Source organism: Panicum virgatum, chromosome 5N (genome assembly GCF_016808335.1).
Source record: "Panicum virgatum strain AP13 chromosome 5N, P.virgatum_v5, whole genome shotgun sequence".
Lineage (NCBI taxonomy): Eukaryota > Viridiplantae > Streptophyta > Magnoliopsida > Poales > Poaceae > Panicum > Panicum virgatum.
In genome coordinates this window covers 51,536,051-51,553,180 of record NC_053149.1, presented here as the reverse complement: position 1 = coordinate 51,553,180, position 17,130 = coordinate 51,536,051, and the positions used below count along the sequence as shown (strand labels likewise).

At 51.5% G+C, this 17,130-nt stretch overlaps 3 protein-coding genes across 4 annotated transcripts; 1 reads left to right on the top strand and 2 right to left on the bottom strand.

Annotated features, from left to right (window-relative positions):
* Positions 1 to 2,671: 2,671 nt before the first annotated feature.
* On the top strand, positions 2,672 to 6,094 carry LOC120675257 (60S ribosomal protein L37a-1-like). 2 transcript variants are annotated; one of them, XM_039956370.1, is made up of 5 exons: positions 2,672 to 2,798; positions 5,000 to 5,039; positions 5,127 to 5,215; positions 5,601 to 5,683; positions 5,802 to 6,094. In XM_039956370.1, exons 1-5 carry the CDS (start codon positions 2,796 to 2,798, stop codon positions 5,863 to 5,865), a joined length of 279 nt encoding a protein of 92 aa, XP_039812304.1. In that variant the 5' UTR covers positions 2,672 to 2,795; the 3' UTR covers positions 5,866 to 6,094. The 2 variants fall into 2 exon arrangements, with proteins under 2 accessions (XP_039812304.1, XP_039812303.1); XM_039956369.1 differs by lacking the exon at positions 2,672 to 2,798 and having other exon boundaries at positions 4,973 to 5,039.
* Positions 6,095 to 6,600: 506 nt separating this feature from the next.
* On the bottom strand, positions 6,601 to 8,753 carry LOC120675256 (UPF0678 fatty acid-binding protein-like protein At1g79260). The gene is made up of 4 exons (XM_039956368.1): positions 8,462 to 8,753; positions 8,203 to 8,343; positions 7,410 to 7,478; positions 6,601 to 6,990 (listed from the first exon to the last, which is right to left on the bottom strand). Exons 1-4 carry the CDS (start codon positions 8,636 to 8,638, stop codon positions 6,871 to 6,873), a joined length of 507 nt encoding a protein of 168 aa, XP_039812302.1. The 5' UTR covers positions 8,639 to 8,753; the 3' UTR covers positions 6,601 to 6,870.
* A 1,132-nt stretch (positions 8,754 to 9,885) lies between these two features.
* On the bottom strand, positions 9,886 to 14,564 carry LOC120675255 (aspartic proteinase NANA, chloroplast-like). The gene is made up of 3 exons (XM_039956367.1): positions 13,553 to 14,564; positions 10,110 to 11,030; positions 9,886 to 10,019 (listed from the first exon to the last, which is right to left on the bottom strand). Exons 1-2 carry the CDS (start codon positions 14,194 to 14,196, stop codon positions 10,121 to 10,123), a joined length of 1,554 nt encoding a protein of 517 aa, XP_039812301.1. The 5' UTR covers positions 14,197 to 14,564; the 3' UTR covers positions 9,886 to 10,019; positions 10,110 to 10,120.
* Between the last annotated feature and the right edge of the window lie 2,566 nt (positions 14,565 to 17,130).

Below are 17,130 nucleotides of genomic sequence, written 5' to 3'. Positions count from 1 at the left end.
TATCCTTACGAATCACGACACATTACTTTTCCAAAAGATGTTCGTCGTCTATACTGCAAGGATTTCCGAAAGACACCAACACAACACGCGTGCCACTGCCAGCTTGAAATCGACCCATGGATGGATCCGCCGGACGCCCCCGCTTGGTCCAACGACAGGTTCCGCTGTGGCGACGAGCACGCGCCAGGCCTCGGCGGCGCGTCGTGCTCCGTTCCCCAACGTGCCATGCCCGGCGACGGCGTCTTACCGGAGGGACGTCTTCGCCTGTCGCCTTCCCGGCAAGCCGTCGCGTGCCCGCCGCCGCTGGCCACGCGACGGCGATGTGCAAGTAATTAAGAGCAGCTCGCTCGGTCGATCTGCGGTGCCGTGCCGTGCCGCCACCTGCGCAGGTCCATCAGACCGAAAGGTGTCCGTTACTTGCCGCAACAGATTCTGGGAGCGGCCTGGACAGGCGCGCGACTCGCTTGCCTAGCACACAACTACACAGGCATCGGGTTCTCGAAAGCAAACGTGACAGGCGGCTTACTCCTCCGACAACTTACGAGTCCTTTCAGCAGCACGCAGCTTTAATCCTGGTGATTGACCAGAGCCAGGTGAAGGAATCGTCGTCGTCGGAGCTCGACATGAGGTACAGGTACAGGAAAGAAAATGATGCAGAGGAGGTCGAGTCGAGGTCTCGAGGACGCGTTCGAAGTTCTGAACCGGCAGGTTGCTGGTGATCAAGCGTGCGATGGTTTTGGAGGAGGTGCCTTGCGGCTGGCGCGTAACTACTGACAGGCCCGGCGTAACCACTGCAGATTAAGCGTGGGGCAACAGACAAGAACCAATTAGCGTGTTGTTTTTAAGCATGTGGGCGGAGCACAGCGGCGGCGATATGATGGTCCGTCGGTCGCCGTCAGCTAGCTTCTTAATGAGCACCAATCAGGGCAGCAGCATTGTTTATCGGTGGTTTAAGCCTCCACGCTGTTCTCAGCGTGTGAGATCAGTGCCGCTAATTACTTAAAAAAGATCAGTGCCGCTAAGGCCCCCTTTGGCAGGGCTTCGCCTCCTGCTCCAAAACCGGCTCCACGGGAAGCCCTGCCAAAGAGGGTGAAAGGGGGCGCTCCACGACCGGCTCCGACTCCAAATCCCGAGAAACCCGATGACTCGAGCTGTTTTGGTGAGGCGGAGCCACAAAACTGTGGCTCCGTCCGGCTCTGCCTCACCCATTCCAGCCTTGCCCCGGGTGGACGGCGCCCGCGTCAGCAGCGAGAGTAGAGGGCGGAGGCAGTGCGGCGGCCGGTGGCGGGAGGGAGGGCGAGGAGCAGGTGGCCGGGGCAGGGCGGAGGCCAGCGGCGGCACAGAGGTGCCTGCGGCGGCGCGGGGCAGGGAACAGGGGCAGGTGCGGGCCCGACAACGGCGCGAGCGAGGCAGGGCGGGAGGCCGGGCGGTGGCTGTGGGAGCCCGGGGCTCAGCGAGAGGCCGACGGCGGAGGCAGCTCGAGGCGCGGCGCGCCGAGGCTGGGCGGCGGTGGCGGGAGCCCGTGGCGCGGCAGGAGGCGGCAGCAGAGGGGGCTGGCGGCGGTGAGAGGGGAGGTGGGGCGGCGGAGGTAGAAGGAGACGGTGATGGGGATATGGGGCGAATGGATAAGGAGGAGATGGGGGAAGAAAATGAGAGAGGAAAAAAAGAAAAAGAAAAATAAAAATAAATAAAAGGAAAAAATAAAAATAAAAAGGGGCAATTTAGACATTTTACAATCTCAATCTAACAGGGGAAGCTGTTTTGCCAAACATTTTAAAAAACGGCTTCAGCTCCACCAGAGAAGCCACTCCACTAGAGGAGCCAGAGCCGGAGCCGTTTTTGGAGAAGCCGGAGCCCTGCTAAACAGGACCTAACCATCGTCGTTACTCGAGGAGCCAGCCAAGATGCTGTTCCATCAACGTGGCCGCGACGGTGGTTCAGCTCGCATTTCCAACGTCTTAATCTTCCCCTTCTATGTTCTTCTTCTCGGTCCTTAGCAAGTTGGAACACGATGCAGGCTCAAAAAAAAAAAGTTGGAACATGATGCCTTTTTTGTTTTGTTTTGTTTTGAGAACACTGACGCTGATGGAGGACAGAAGTTTGGAGAAGCTCAGCCATTTTGCGCAAACTCAGCCCAATAGCCCGAGATGCCTAACAATGGGCCGATCTGAAGGGGTCAGCCCAATAGGCGGAGATGCCTGACAATGGGCCGATCTGAAGGGCCAAGGAACGCACTGCAGTGAAAAGGCCCAATCCACGTACAACCCGAGGGCCCGATCCACATACAAACCCTAGCCCCGCTATATAAGACTGTCTCCAGCCGTCTCCTCCAAAACCAACCCTCTAAAAAGAAATATTCTCTCCCTCTAAACAGATTCTGCACTCCATATTAAAATCCTCTTCAACAATACACTCCATACCACACTCCCTATACCTCACCATATAATATTTTATATTTCCCTCTCCAACTAACTCCAACTATCTCTTCCCCTCAAAACTATAAAATAACTGGGAAAAGATGGAGAGAGACACGAGAGACGGAAAAGAGACGATGGAGGATCCTGAGAATGTGGAGGACAATCGGGGTCCCCGAATATCCAGGCTCGGATACCGGGCACCGCTGGAGCGCATACCGGTCTTTCAAACCTCTATATTTGGGGTACCGCGTCGTTTAGAGTGCCCCTGTTGCGGACAGTCTAACATCTCTCTCGTGCCTCCGCCTCGAGCCCTAGCCGCACCCGCGCCGCCGCCGCCCCGCTCCTCGTCGCCGCAGACGCCTCCACCCCTCCGCCGCGATGGTACGCCATTTCTCTCCTCCCCGCATCTCCCCCATCCCAAGTCCTGTACCTTCTGTGGGTTTGCCATCATAGATCCGTGTTGCTCTCCGGTGTGATGCGTGGTTCTATGCGGCTTGTCAGGATGTGTCTTGCGGGATCGTTCGTGGGCGCTAAGGATCGTAGTCTGGCTGCTGTTTGATGTGCAGTAATGGTATTGAGTGCACGAAGCTACTCATTTGGGGGGTTGAGATGTGATTTGGGTTTCAAATGCTTGGAGCCCCAGCCGTGTTTTCCCAATCCTCTTGGAACCTGCATGTGTTTGGTTGGGTTTAGGTATTAAGGGCTTCGATGTAGTGTTGTGAACGAGCTACTGGGTTATGTTGAGCAGCCGTTGGTGGGTTTTTTACATTTTTACCATTATACCGAGTGGCACTCGCTCGAATATCACTCTTAGGATGACACCTACAACTTTACCATTATTGTTCCGTGGCTCTTACATATTTACCACATTTGCCTACGTGGCACGCCACGTGGCGTGACATGCTAGCGCACAGTCAGCAAGGGCATGCAAAATGTCCTTCCTACCCCTGACCAGCTCCTCTCCTCTTCCTCTCTGACAGCTGGGTCCCGCATGTCCTCTCACTGCCATATGGGCCCCGCTCATCAGCATTGTCTTCTACCTCCAGCGCCATGGTCAGCTCCGGCTACGAGCACCGCTGACGAGCGAGCCGACCTCGGAGAAGCCTTCGACCTGGCTCGCGACCACACCGCGCCGTGGATCCCCGTCGTCGACATCTCCCCCGATGCCCTCTTCCATCTCCTGCACCTCGACGCCCTCGCCGAGCGGCGGCCTCGCGTGGGCCCGCATAGGAGGCGGCCGGCGGCCAGCGACGCGCGCGAGCCCCGGCGGCGCTGCTGCACACCGGCGCAACGGCTACGGCTGCGCGCGGGGACCAGGACACCGGCGCAGCGGCCTCGGCTGCACACCTGCGCACGGACAGGAAGAGGGGCGGCGCACAGGCTTGGAGAAGGGAGCGCGTCCGGGATGTGGCTTGTCCCCGCGCAGAGAGGCCTCGGCGGGGCGCTGCTGCTCACCGACAGCCGCGACGGCGAGGACCCCCTGCACCCTCCTTGCCTCCTTGGTCTCGCACGCATCCCGCCGCTGGAGCTTTCGTGAAGAAATCAACGGAATGCGAGTGCTCAACTTTGGCTCGAGGTCCCAGAAGGAGTTGACGAGCACGTCGGCGGCTTGCTCCGGCCCGTCGAACTGGCTCAGCGCGGACTCCATGAACGCCGGGTACCACCGGGGGCACCGCCATGAACAGCGGCACATCGTTGGGCCCCAGCTACACGCCGAGCCTCCTGCGCAGCGCGCTCCCATCCGCCAGCGGCAGGGCCACCCGCCCCGCCCCCGCGCAGTGCGCTCCCGTCCGCAGCGGCAGGACGCCGGAGGTAGAAGACGAAGCCGACAAGCGGGGCCCACCTGGCAGTGAGAGGAACTGCAAGACCCGGCTGTCAGAGAGGAAGAAGAGAGGAGCTGATCGGGGATAGGAAGGACATTTCGCACGCCCTTGTTGACTGTGTGCCAGCGTGTCACGCCGCGTGGCGCCGCGTGTCGTGCCACATAGGCAAATGTGGTAAAGATGTAAGAGCCTCGGAATAATAATGGTAAAGTTGTAGGCATCATCCTAAGAGTGATATTCGAGTGAGTACCACTTGGTATAATGGTAAAAATGTAAAAAAAACCCGCCGTTGGTAGGGTAGAGGACGTACTTTGGTTGTGATATTACGGTAATTGGATGGAACCTGCCTTCTGTGCAGGTTAGCAGGTAAGGCACAAAGCACCTGCTACTAAAGTGTTACTAGTGAAGAACTTTAGTAGGTCCTCATGTTACACAGTCTGCAACACGGTGGTGGTGATCTTTGTCTGTATTGGGCTATTGGCCAAATATAGCAATGGGTTATTTTGCACAGGTTTGCATTATCCTGCCAGATAGAGTTTAGCAATGGGTTTTTTTTGCACAGGTTGCCAGTGGAAAACATTATGCATTTCTAATGTTAGAATTGTCAACCAGTGTGTGCGTGGTCATTTTACTTGATGGTATCATGAATCAGTAGCAGTACCACTAGCTTTTCTCAAAGATGCATTATAGGTATACACTGTATTGAAGATTGTTGGTAAACTGGTGTCTAATTTGTTGTTTCCTGGAATGCCTATGCAGACGAAGCGCACCAAGAAGGCTCACATCGTTGGCAAATATGGTATGTAATAAAAAAAATATGACCTATATCCTTATCCATGCTTCTAGGATTTTCTGAAGCTAACCCTTGCAAATTACATTGTTGTAGGAACTAGGTATGGTGCTAGCTTGCGTAAGCAAATCAAGAAGATGGAGGTATCTCAGCATTCCGAGTACTTCTGCGAGTTCTGCGGAAAGGTATGTCAGGCTGCTGTTGGCTGTTCTTTATCAATTCACTGCAGTCTTTATTTATGACTACTATATGTATATCACCACTACTGGACGGAACAATACTCTATTGCTCATGAAAACATCTTGTGTTAAATATGTTTATTTGTCAATTTTGTTTGTTTTGGTCTCATTTTTGAATGGTCAACTAGAGTGAAAACTTGACTGCATAGTGAGTTATCCCATGAAAGTGGCCTGGTTTAAATTATTTATTGTCAATTTTATTTGTTTGGTATCATATTTGAATGGTTTGTAAGATGTTTAAGCATAGGCATGATAGGCACTTTATATTCAAGTTATAGATGTAAACTATGTTATTTTGCCCTAATGCATCCTTTCTTTGCTCTCCTGCCAGTTTGCTGTGAAGAGGAAAGCAGTTGGAATCTGGGGATGCAAGGACTGTGGGAAGTTCAAGGCTGGTGGTGCTTACACCATGAAGTACGTCCTTTCTCAATCGCATCTTTTCTACCAGAAGAAACCCATTACTTTTTTTTTTGCCTCCTGTCACAACCATACATTTTTGCAAATGTCATAATTCTTTTGTTTGTGTTTGCAGCACTGCCAGTGCAGTCACGGTCAGGAGCACAATCCGGCGCTTGAGAGAGCAGACTGAAGCATGATGGGAGCTCTTCTCTGCAGTAGTCCTGGGCTTTTTGTAGTGCCTTGAATCACTATATGGCTGTTTGGCCTAAGAACATCCTTCAATATTCTGGTTATGCCTAAGGATATCTAAAATTATGGTGCTAAAATTTGTACTTGGTTGCTGTTGCAAAGTTGACCTGTCTTGATCATATGCTTCCGATCATGATGAGGAATTCCCTCGTTATTACACTCATCTCCGGTTTGCTATTCTTTCGTTTCATGTTCTCGAAATTATCGAGGGCCAAGCTCTTTGTTGTGTGGTGTTTCTGTTCTCTAGATCCTGGCTGAAGCAGGCTCTGGTTGCTGCCACCCGTAAGAGGCGGCGTGGGAATGCACAATCCGTTTGAACTTTTCCCTCGGTTCAGTGAAACATGGGCCACGTGAATTCATTTGCTCCCCTCGTTTAGGCCTACCATCAATCGCATGTTTAAACACCAATTAGGAGTATTACATATAGATTTATTACCAAACTAATTTCATAAATCGCGACTTAATCACGAGACGAACAAGCCTAATTAGGTCATAATTCGATCACTATTTGCTACAGTAATCATCCACTAATTGTGCATTGATTATATTTAATAGATTCGTCTAGAGTTAAGCTTGCAACCTATACAATTATTTTTATATTAAGTTGACATCTGAACATTCGAATTTACATCCGAAACATTCGATATACGACAACTTAAAAAAAATCAAACGAGACCTTAACATTCGCTGAAACACTGGTAACCTTTACTTATCAGAACGCTTATTAATGAATGGATCAACTCATTCCACTTCTTGAATGAAACAGCAGAATGGAGGTCCCACTGAACCAAACACTCAAAAAAGAAATCTATGTTGACTGTTGAATGTGAGGTTTCTAAGAGCTTATTGAACTTTTAACTTTCCCGATAGTAATGAACGGAACAGCACAAGCTCAGTACAACCCCCCACTATGTTAGCGAGAAGGCCTGACTATACCAGATTGGCAGCCATCTTCAAATCCTTTTGAGAAGGGCCTTGAGATGTGGCTGTAGGCTAGTTGTGATTGTTGCCATCTGAACGACGTACGAGAGCTCCCCATCTGCCACTTGAAAAGCTCTCGTTATCTGCTTCACCTGGCAAAATTAAGCAGTATTAGTAGAAAAGACAACAGCTACCTCCATATATCCAGTGGGTTTCAAGGTCATCAGAATCGGATGAGACCCCATGTAATTCATAATTTTACGATAATGTGCGAAGGCTATTGCAATCAAACTTCAGAAGTTCAAAATAGCAATTCTAAAACAGACTGAGCCTATGGGATGGACCAACCAAGCTATACTTGCATAATTTATGAACACAAAACGCATCATAATTCAGATATATAACAATTAGACTTTCATAAGCAAAGATGGATCTCTTGGTGTAAAATTTCATGAGTAGCTGGCTATCAGTATAGTGCTTGAAAATCTATTTTTTTTCTGGGGATATATGACATGAAAATCTAATAGAAACAAAGGATAACAGGGAACACTAGTTATACAGGGAGCAGTACCTTTGACGCATTGCCTACAAGTTCGCTTTGGAGTGTCACAGTTTTCTTTTCAGCATCATACGAACCCTTCTGCAATTTTAGAAAAAAAAACGTGGCTCAATAATCAAACACACATCACTTAGGAATATGAATAGATGCAGACCTCCAGAGAAGTAACATAGCTTTCGGTTAGCCCCACCTGATGGATCCTAATTTGTAGCATGATGAATCTGAGTTATGAGTACCTTTTAGCCGCAGGCATGTCAAATTTAAATTTAAATGAGAACAACTATAAAATGAACTTTTAATTTATCAAGAAGTGTCAAGAGGCCCAGGGATGATTATTAGCTGTAGGTACTTTATACTCGATGTATCAGTTATACCTAGACTGTCTGAATATGTGCTATTCCATACTTCCATCCACTCCTATTCTGTTGCCTGGTAGCAGCATAGCATTTCTGATGCACAAAACTATACTAGTTAGCTAATTTGCTAGTACAATGGTATTCACACCCATTTCCATCTATACCTCGATAATACAAATTTCCCTAGTGCAGGAATAGCATAGAACTTCTGGAGGCAAAATGGCAAATGCTTTTCCATTACTAGTTTCAGTGATGCAGCTAGTTTCCTGTACCTCTTGGTAAAAAGCAAACAGATGTGCAGTGGTTCACTAGGCACGCAACGGGTGATGACATATGCAGATTGCAGAACTAAACAGTATATCAAATTAAACTTTCCCCCAAAATGCACACCCCAGTTAAGTTATGCATGAAGAGAAGAAACTAATGGGCACTAGCCACTAGGAGCTCACCTGAACCTCGGCGAGGCCCGTGCTCTGCACGATGACCACCTCGATGGAGCCGTCGGGGCGGGGCCGCCAGTACCCGCTCTCGGCGTGCATCGGCTCGCCGGACGCCGCCTTCCACGTCTTCTGCGTGTACGAGATCACCGGCTGCACCCCACCCACCACAAATCCAGCAATTCAAAGGAAAACGTCTAAGATTGGGGCAACCAAAGGGAAGATTTCTCGCGAGGGAACATGGCAGGTAGAGGTAGGGAGAGGCCCACACCTTGGAGGGGTGGTGCGAGAAGAGGAGCTCCTCGCCGTAGCGGAAGGAGGAGATGGTGGGGAAGCTGCCCTCGCCTTCCCCGCGCCACTTGCCCAGAAGGAAGGCTAGCGGAGCGACCGCCGGGTGCGGCACCGGCGGCTGCGTGGGCGCCGGCGTGCCTGCTCCGGCGGATTCCATCCCCCTCGGTGCCTCCGGTTGGGTCGTGGGACTTTCCGCCCTGGTTAAGTGGTCAGCGGTTATTTAACATATTGTCATCTTGAGAATGGCGTTCCTCCAACCCGCAGCAGTGCTTACAGCCATCGGAACAGAGCCTTCTTCTACATTTCACACTTGATTATGTTTAGATGACATTTTTCTAAAATATTTTTATTTATTTCGGAACAATTTCTATCTCTAGAATATTTTTATCTTATTTTGTAACATTTTATTTGTTTTGAAACAATTTTTATCTTTGGAATAATTTTATCTTATCATAGAACATTTTATTTTATTCTAAAATGATTTTTATTTTTAGAATACTTTTATTTCGGATGGACTTCTGCAAATATGACTTCTAATCGCACGTGCAAATTTGGAGCTTTGAATGGTTTTAAAGGTAGTTTTTTATTTTCATAAAAATTTAAAATATTTAAGTTCATTTTTCTAAAAAGTAACATATCTATTAGCACTTTACTTATCAGTTATTCAGATCCAATTTTTGTATGTTCCTAGTATTTGTTTGCTTGTAGTGATTTCTATAATTTTTGAATAAATAAGATTCAAATAGAACAATAATAGATAGGTTACACTTTTAGAAAAAAATTGGTACTAGTTTTTTATTTTTCTAATTTAAAATGAAGTAGTTTTGATTTTTTAGATCTTACTATATTTTTATATTTTTTTCTAAGAAAATACAAAACTGCCTTTGAAACCACTCAAAGGGCCAATTTGCTTGTTTGGATCCATCCAACTAAAATCAAGGGCCCATTTGGATCCAAAATCCAAAAAGTAATCCTTAATTAGAACACAAAAGTAAACCCATATTTACAACATGGTAAACAATCCTAATTAAGGGTATGTTTGGATCCACCCAACTACAATTTAGCTAGCTAAACTTTTAAAGCCAAACATTAGCCAGCTAAAAGTTGTTACAGTTAAACTTTAGCTGAGGTGTTTGGATCATCTAGCTAATAGACCCAGCTAAAGTTTAGCTGGGTTTAGCTGTAGCTGGTATTTTAGCTAGACCGTTTGGATCCCTATTATCTAACTTTAGCCGGATAAAGTTTAGTTGGTGGATTCAAACAGACCCTAAAATGCAGTGGTTTATGTGTATATTAGCTCTTCATTTTCAATTTTGAGATCCATTCGTGTGTTTTGATGTGGTTACATTTGACCGTGAAGAGGTACAATCCTGTGACTTGATGAGATAGTATAAGGAACAAAAGTGGAGGAGATGCACTCTGAACATATATTCACCGGAATGAGAAGAACAACAGGGTGTGGAAAAGGAGAAAAGAAAACTGATTACAGCTTATCACTTCTGCATTGCAAGAAGGTACATTTCTCATTGCATTAGTATCTGAACAAGGGAAAAGAAAAAAAAAAGAATCAGCAAGATCACCACCACATGGGGTAAAAAATTGAAGTGGGGGGAAGAACGATGGATCACCGCGGGCCCAATCATTGCGTGCACCGCGACCTCATAAATCTGAGTCGTCGGTTCTTGGTATCGAACTCCCACAGGTGCTCCTGCTGCAGGATGTTGCCGATGACGGACACCCCGGGCCACTCCCCCTCCTGCACGCCGATGCACTTCACGCCGGGCGCCGCGTCGATCACGTAGCTCTTCGCCGGCGGCTGCAGGCGTGCCGCCCCCGCGAGGTGAAAGGCCAAGTCCGGCACGGGCACGGTCAGGTCCTCGCCCGTCGACGGCGACGTCCAGTTGTAGCAGTACTCGAACGGGTCCATGATCACCCGGGGCAGCGCCGCGAGCTTCTTGCTCAGCGCCGCGACCACGACCCGGTACGCCGGGCTGGCTAGCACCGTGAGGCTCGTGCCCGAGTCGAGGATGGTGCCGCCGCCCCTCTCGATATTCCAGACTAGGCGCGGGATCTTGAGGAGCTCCCCGTCGACGGAGACGCCGTTGACGGTGACGGCGTAGAACGGGCGTAGCCGGTGGTCGAGCAGCAGCGGCGTCTGCCTGGCGCCGGGCACCGCCGCCGGCGTCCCCGCGCAGGCGGTCCTGGCGGCCGGCGACAGGGCCGGGTTGCGCCCGAAGGTGAGGTAGCTGGTGGCGTTCCGCGGGGCGAGGTGGTCGACGAGGCAGTAGGAGAAGCGCCCGCCGAAGCGCCCCGCGGCGTGGGACGCGAAGGAGATGTTGCTGTAGCCGAGGCTGAGCACACCGTCGGAGGCCACGAAGCTGTCGCCGCTGTAGGAGGTGGTGCAGCCCAGCACGACGCCCCGCAGCTTGGCCCGCCGCTGTCTCCTGCTCCTGCTGGCCACCGCCGCCGCCGCCGCGCCGCGCCCCGACAGCGCGATGGTCGCCGAGTCGGAGCCCACCGTCCCGCGCGCCGCCGACCCGTCCTTGTACCTGCGAGGCGTTACGTGGCGGTCAGCCGCCGCATGCGATGGGCAGGCACATGGCGCGATTCGAGGATCGATCGATCTCTCCTCTTCTAGCCGCCGCCGCTACCTCGCTGAATCCCCATCTACTCCCAGTCTCCGACCATAAACAAAGTTCCTTTTATTTTTTTTCTGCAAGTTGCAGCTAAAGAATTACTACTTGGTTGCCTGAACGCCTATCGAAACATCTCCTGAATGCTACCACTACCAGGTTTGACCAGGAACAAAAGCTGTACAATTTTCCAACAACAAGAACTTGCGGGCAGCAGAAGTGGCACGCCATGGCCGTGGCTGATTGTCTGGCTTGCAAGCTACTGCTCTCGCGTTCAGCAGGTGCAGGCCCTCTCGAGCCCAATCATTAACTGAAGGATCAACAAAGGAGAAAGGTGCTCGCCTGTCTTTTCATTTCACGAACTGTGCGGGCAAAGGATCCAAGAAATGGATGGACCCAGCATCCATGTGGTCTCAGCGCCAACGATCGCCTTGCGCTGCTTATCTCGGCAGAGCGACAGCGATCGATGGCAATCATCCATCGTAGCCGCTCTTCGATCATACCACTGAACGCCAAGCTATTTTTGCTCACTAGCACACTGCCACAGTGCATTTGAACTGGAGGATCAGGTATTCTAACAACCCGGCCAGCCACAAGCCCACAAGGAGCTTTGACCGGAGGGAGGAGAACATGGCCCGGGCATGCTCCGGGAGAACGGATTGTATTTTGTATATAGCCTCATCGGTGACGCTTGGCGCCCTCCCCGTTTCCCCGAGTCCATGGATACATAGTATTTTGCCGAAACAGGGCACTCTGTGCTACCGGTAGGTACTACGGGGTAGTGTGCGCAGATAAGGCAGCGATACTAGTGAAAATCGAAGCAGCATCGACATCTTGATTCTTTATCGAAAAAAACATTTTTTTTTCTTTCCAGACAGCAGGCCGGCACTTGATTGTCGATGATCAGGTCGGGAGCTGCAAGCTTGGCAGGCAGTGGAACATGATGAGACCAGGATGTCCTCCTGGCCACGCAGATGGGGCGAGACATCTTGCTGTGCACTCCACATGAAACCCCCCAACGAACCCGTGGAATCCCGAAGCGTTTTGTACCGGCGCTGCAGAATGCAGCGGCTGGCGGTGGCTGTTTCTGGGCGGGCGGGCGCGCCATGGCGAATTGGCGAGGGTTTTGGGCAATGGCGGAAGCGAAAACTAGACATCTGGTCGCAGATGCGGCCGAGATATTTCCACCGACCCCAATTGTGTTGTGTGCCTAGGAATATGTTCAATGTCCTGACAAGCTGACACGGCCGCCGATGGCGCGGGGATGGAGTACGCCCCAATCCGCTGCGCACATGACGGAGCAGCGCGCGGAGCGTGGCTGCTGCCACCCGCCATGTTCGCGGCGCCGGTGGTGGCAGGACACGGCGGGCAGGTCGGCAGGGCCGATCACCAGGAAGCGCCAAGGCGAGACACGAACGCCAGCCTCCGCAAACGGCCAGCGCTCGGCGACCTCCCGCGTCGACGCGCGAACAGGGGGGAAAACAGAGGCAGGTCAGGCAGCAGTAACACATCATCGATGCCTTGCCCACGAGATGCGCTCATGCGCACCACGCCCGCCATGGGCGTCCTTTTCTGGAGCTAGGATCCAGCGCACATGCGCGCGCGCGTGCACGTAACATGACGTATCGGGACGCCGAGGCGCGCCTCTGTGATCGAACGATCGATCGGGGCAAGGAGATCGGCATCGGCATGGCGTCAGCCGTCACTGTCATTGCTTGCCTTGCCCGGGGGTTCCTCGGCTTTCTGGTGAGCAGCGGGCTGGACGCATGATCGCTCCGTGCCTCGCCGTCGCGGCGCCTCCGTGACTGGAAAAGAAGGGACGGCAAGACGTAATCGACCTGCTTGCTCAATGCTCAGTTGCAACGCAATCGTCGTCCACCCCGCAAATCCCCGCGAAACCGGCCGGAGTCGCGATCAGCAAGAAGCCTCGGCTCCGGCTGGCGGCTGGCATCGCGTGACCCCCAATCACAAGAAGAGCGCAGTGCTACAGTGGCATCCTGCCGCGGCGAGACGCTGGCGAGGCGGGAGCTGTGCCGCATTGAACACGCGCCCCCCGATGCCCACCCCGGGCTGCCTCGTCGTTGCCGGCGCCACGGCCTCGCATTTGCATTCGCGAGATCTCCCGGGCGGCTCTCACTCACCCACCAACCAACAAGACAGCCACTAATTGCTGGCTGCCGCGGCAGCAGCAGCTGCTGCTGCTCCTCCTCGCATCTCATCAATGCCAGTGCCCGAATTAACCACGCACGCCCCCACACCCCCAGATCGACCGATGATGGGCGCGACCGATCGACGGAGACCGCCATTAACGCCGGCAGAGGTTTAGGGGACTATAAGTAAAGCAACGGGGTTAAAGGCTCTGCTTATGTTACGAGGGGGAACGGAACGGATTGGATTGGATTGGAACGCGGAGCGCGTGGTGGTGGCGGGGGACTCACCGGTAGTCGTAGGCGCAGGGGCTGCCGGGGGTGCGGCAGGCGGCGAGGGAGAAGGGCAGGGACGCCGTGCAGGTGTCGGAGGAGCACGGGATGGGCGCCCACGTCCGGGAGTCGTCCGGCCGGAAGACGCGCCCGTGCGGCGGCGGGGAGGAGGACGACGGCGCCGGCAGCGGGGAGGAGTCGGTCGGCGCCGGGGCGCCGTAGCTGTAGCCGTAGCCGGCGCCGAAGGCGGGGTCGTCGTCGGCGGCGGCGGGGCGGAGGCACTTGACCCAGGTCAGGTCGCTGCCGGTGTCGGCCACGAGCAGGAACGGCTGCGCGGGCGTGCCCACGCGGAAGCGGACGAAGTACTGGCCGGTGCCCGTGTAGGCGCCCGAGGAGAGCGGCATCGCGAAGGCCTCGGACGCGGGCGCGGCCTTGCTGGGCTTGGCCGTGGCCGTGCCCGTCTCCGCGGCGCGGCGGCGCCCGCGCGAGGAGATGAACGCCATGCGCTCCCGGTCATTGCGCGCCAGCTCGGTCCAGGTCGCCTGCTCCCGGTGGATCAGTTCGAACACCGCCGAGGACTTGCTGTTGCTGCCAGTGGTGGCGGCCAGGAACGCGGCCGCCAGCAGCACCAGCAGCGGCAGCGTCATTCGGCGTCCCGCCATTCGCGGTGGCGCCGCTTCGCTCCTCGGCGGCGCCGCTCGCTAGCGAGATTGGCGGCCAGCCAACCCACCCCACGGAGGCAATGGGCGCCGGCGATCGGCGTAGCGCGGTGGCACGGCGCAGCAGCTCGCGCCCGCGCCGGCGGCGCCAATGCGCGCTTCTAGCTCCTCGGCTCCTCGACGCTTAAGCAAGACGAGCTGCCATTGCGAGCGCTGCTCCTGCACCTGCGGCGGCGGCGGCGGCGGCGGCAATGGTGGTGGTGGTCAGGCCTTGATTGTGCTCGCGTTTCGGGCTGCGTGTGCGCGCGGCCTCGGAGCGCGTATTTATCTTGCGGGGCGGAGCCGGTTCGCTAGTTTATTTTACTGGCTGTGTGCAGCGGCAAGCGGCACCTGCCACGCTTGGCGCTGTTGGCTGGCTGGCTGGTTCTGTGGCCGTGTCCCGGCTGGCTGCTGTTGGTGCTCTCTCGGCGCGGGTCAAAGCCCCCGCGATGGTGGCCGTGGACCGCCCGAAAGGCTGACCGTCTTCCCGTCTGCTACGAGACTTCATGGTGTGCCGCCGGGTGCGCCACATTTTTGACGTGCCTAGTTTGGGATAAAGAGTGAGGTACACTTTGGTACACCTTGTGGTCCGTAAGGTAAGTTGCTTCAATGTGCAACTGTACTTACGAAGAGCACATGACGTCAGTCATATTTAGTCCATTTATGTCTCGCTTTGGTTCGCAAATTGGACTATGGATCTCCGTTCTGATCGTATACGTGCTCAGATACGGTTTTGAAAAAAATGCTATAAATAAAGTTATGAAACAAATCCTTGATTCATCGGCCCAATTTGGCCACAACGTTTATCAAAAAGCAAAAAAAATTAGCGACACCAAAAGTGAAGCAGGGATAAGCCTGGTGAAAACGACACCAAAAGAGTAATACCGTGGAAGGCAGAAGGCACCGGCGATAGTGTTTGGACAGTCGTCTGACTGGTAGACTGCGTGAGGTCAAGCTCGAGGTGACTAACCGGTGTAATGACAAGGGACAACGAGGGCCGTGCAGTAGCGCAGATCGGTTCGTAACCACTGGTCACCTGCGCTGGGCAGATCGAGCTGCCGATGCTTCTGTTTCGGATCAAGTTGCTTGTAGCTTATGACCTGCTACCAGTGCTTGCTCCGCCCTTGGTCTTTGTCACGCTAGGCCACGCTAGGAACAGTAATATTTGATCGTTAATTATGGTATTAAACAAAACCAGTTTATAAAATCAACTTCAGAACCCCTGCGCTAGTGATCCGGAAGAATCTAATGAGGCCTTTGACCGCGCGATTAGAGGATTGTTACTGTAGCATTACTGTAGCAAATCATCGATTAATTGCCGTCATTAGATCCGTCGCGAAAAGTTACACACATCTCTAAAAAACTTTTGCAAATAGACTTGATTTAGTACTCTATGCATGCGAGATTCTTTTCTCGAAAAACGTGTATGCTAGGATTCTATCGCGATCTAAACAAGGCCCTTGTCTGGGATCGATTGGGTGTTAGGACGGTTTTCCAACTGTTTGGAAACGGTGAATCCAAATGGGTTGCTTAAAGTATATATCGTACATGAGTTTTTATTTTTTTAATAAAAATATGTTACATGAGTTACTTTTCAAAAGCTTATTTAGATCTACTTGAAGGTCTAAAGTTGAGTGTTAAATTTGGGTATCTATTAGTATTTATATTTTTGCTAAAAAAGTTTTAGTCTTAACTAAACTTAGTGCGCTCTATTAGCACTTATGTTTGGATACACTAATAATAAAGTTTAACACCTTTACCTATTTTCACTTGGATCCAAACTCACTCTACAAATGGGTTGGAAACCAAACTATACCCACACCAATCCATTCTCATTAGAGAAATTAATATTACCAACACCATTCCAAACCACCACCACCACAAACCAATCCCACCCAAACATTTCAGCTCATGATGTAATAAACTATTAGCCAAACTATGGTTACAACCCAATAAGAACATATTTCCCAAAAATAAATTATAGTATAGATTTTGCCATACTGTTTTGCACAGAGTAGCTGTCAGTTATACCAAGTCATCTCCAACAAATTTTAGTCAATTTTGATAAAATTTTATAGTGTGAACGCGAGGTTTTATTTCTAGGGCCCGACTCTTGACGTGGGACCCACGTGTGATTCTAGCCACGCTGTTTTGCACAGAGTGGCTGCTAGTCATATCGAGTCATCTCCAACAAATTTCAGTCAATTTCGATAAAATTTTATAGTGTGAACGCGATGTTTTATTTTTAGAGTCCGGCTTTTAATGTGGGACCCACGTGTCCAAGCCACGCTGAGTAGCTCCTAGTCATACTGAGTCATCTCCAATAAATTTTAGTCAAGTTCGACAAAATTTTATAATGTGAATGCGATGTTTTATTTCTCGGGTCCGGCTCTTGATGTGGGACCCACGTATAATTCTAGTCACAATGCTTTGCATAAAGTAGCTACTAGTCATATTGAGACATCTTCAATAAATTTCAGTCAATTTCGATAAAATTTTATAATATGAACGCGGAGTTTTATTTTTAAGATCCGGCTCTTACGTGACCGACATTTACATATAATCATACTGTTTTGCATTTCAGCCCACCCCAATCTACTCCAATCCATATTTACATAGAACCCACTCCAACCCACCCCATTAGATATATAACCCATTTGAATCCACCCAAACATAATTCATATCAAAATCCAATCCATGAAACTCATTTCAACCCAAACCATTAGCAGGGTGAATCCAAACGCTTGTGCTATGCTCCCCCCATATGTGGCAAACTCATTTCCAATTTCCCTTGTAATTAATTAATGGCATTATATCTACAAGTAGAGACCTGAAAGAAACAATAAGCATCCGAGCATTATCCAAAGATAATGCTTCCACTGATAATGTGTCGAGTCA

What these genes read in the sequence shown, in the direction of transcription:
- LOC120675257 (XM_039956369.1), top strand. Translation starts at nt 4,988, where the DNA reads ATGCCTATGCAGACGAAGCGCACCAAGAAGGCTCACATCGTTGGCAAA. An exon ending in TCACATCGTTGGCAAATATG is followed by an intron (nt 5,040 to 5,126) that starts GTATGTAATAAA and finishes ACATTGTTGTAG; the next exon opens with GAACTAGGTATGGTGCTAGC. An exon ending in GGTGGTGCTTACACCATGAA is followed by an intron (nt 5,684 to 5,801) that starts GTACGTCCTTTC and finishes TTGTGTTTGCAG; the next exon opens with CACTGCCAGTGCAGTCACGG.
- LOC120675256 (XM_039956368.1), bottom strand. Translation starts at nt 8,638, where the DNA reads ATGGAATCCGCCGGAGCAGGCACGCCGGCGCCCACGCAGCCGCCGGTG. An exon ending in TCTCGCACCACCCCTCCAAG is followed by an intron (nt 8,344 to 8,461) that starts GTGTGGGCCTCT and finishes GGTGGGGTGCAG; the next exon opens with CCGGTGATCTCGTACACGCA. An exon ending in TTGTAGGCAATGCGTCAAAG is followed by an intron (nt 6,991 to 7,409) that starts GTACTGCTCCCT and finishes TAATTTTGCCAG; the next exon opens with GTGAAGCAGATAACGAGAGC.
- LOC120675255 (XM_039956367.1), bottom strand. Translation starts at nt 14,196, where the DNA reads ATGGCGGGACGCCGAATGACGCTGCCGCTGCTGGTGCTGCTGGCGGCC. An exon ending in CCCTGCGCCTACGACTACCG is followed by an intron (nt 11,031 to 13,552) that starts GTGAGTCCCCCG and finishes AACGCCTCGCAG; the next exon opens with GTACAAGGACGGGTCGGCGG.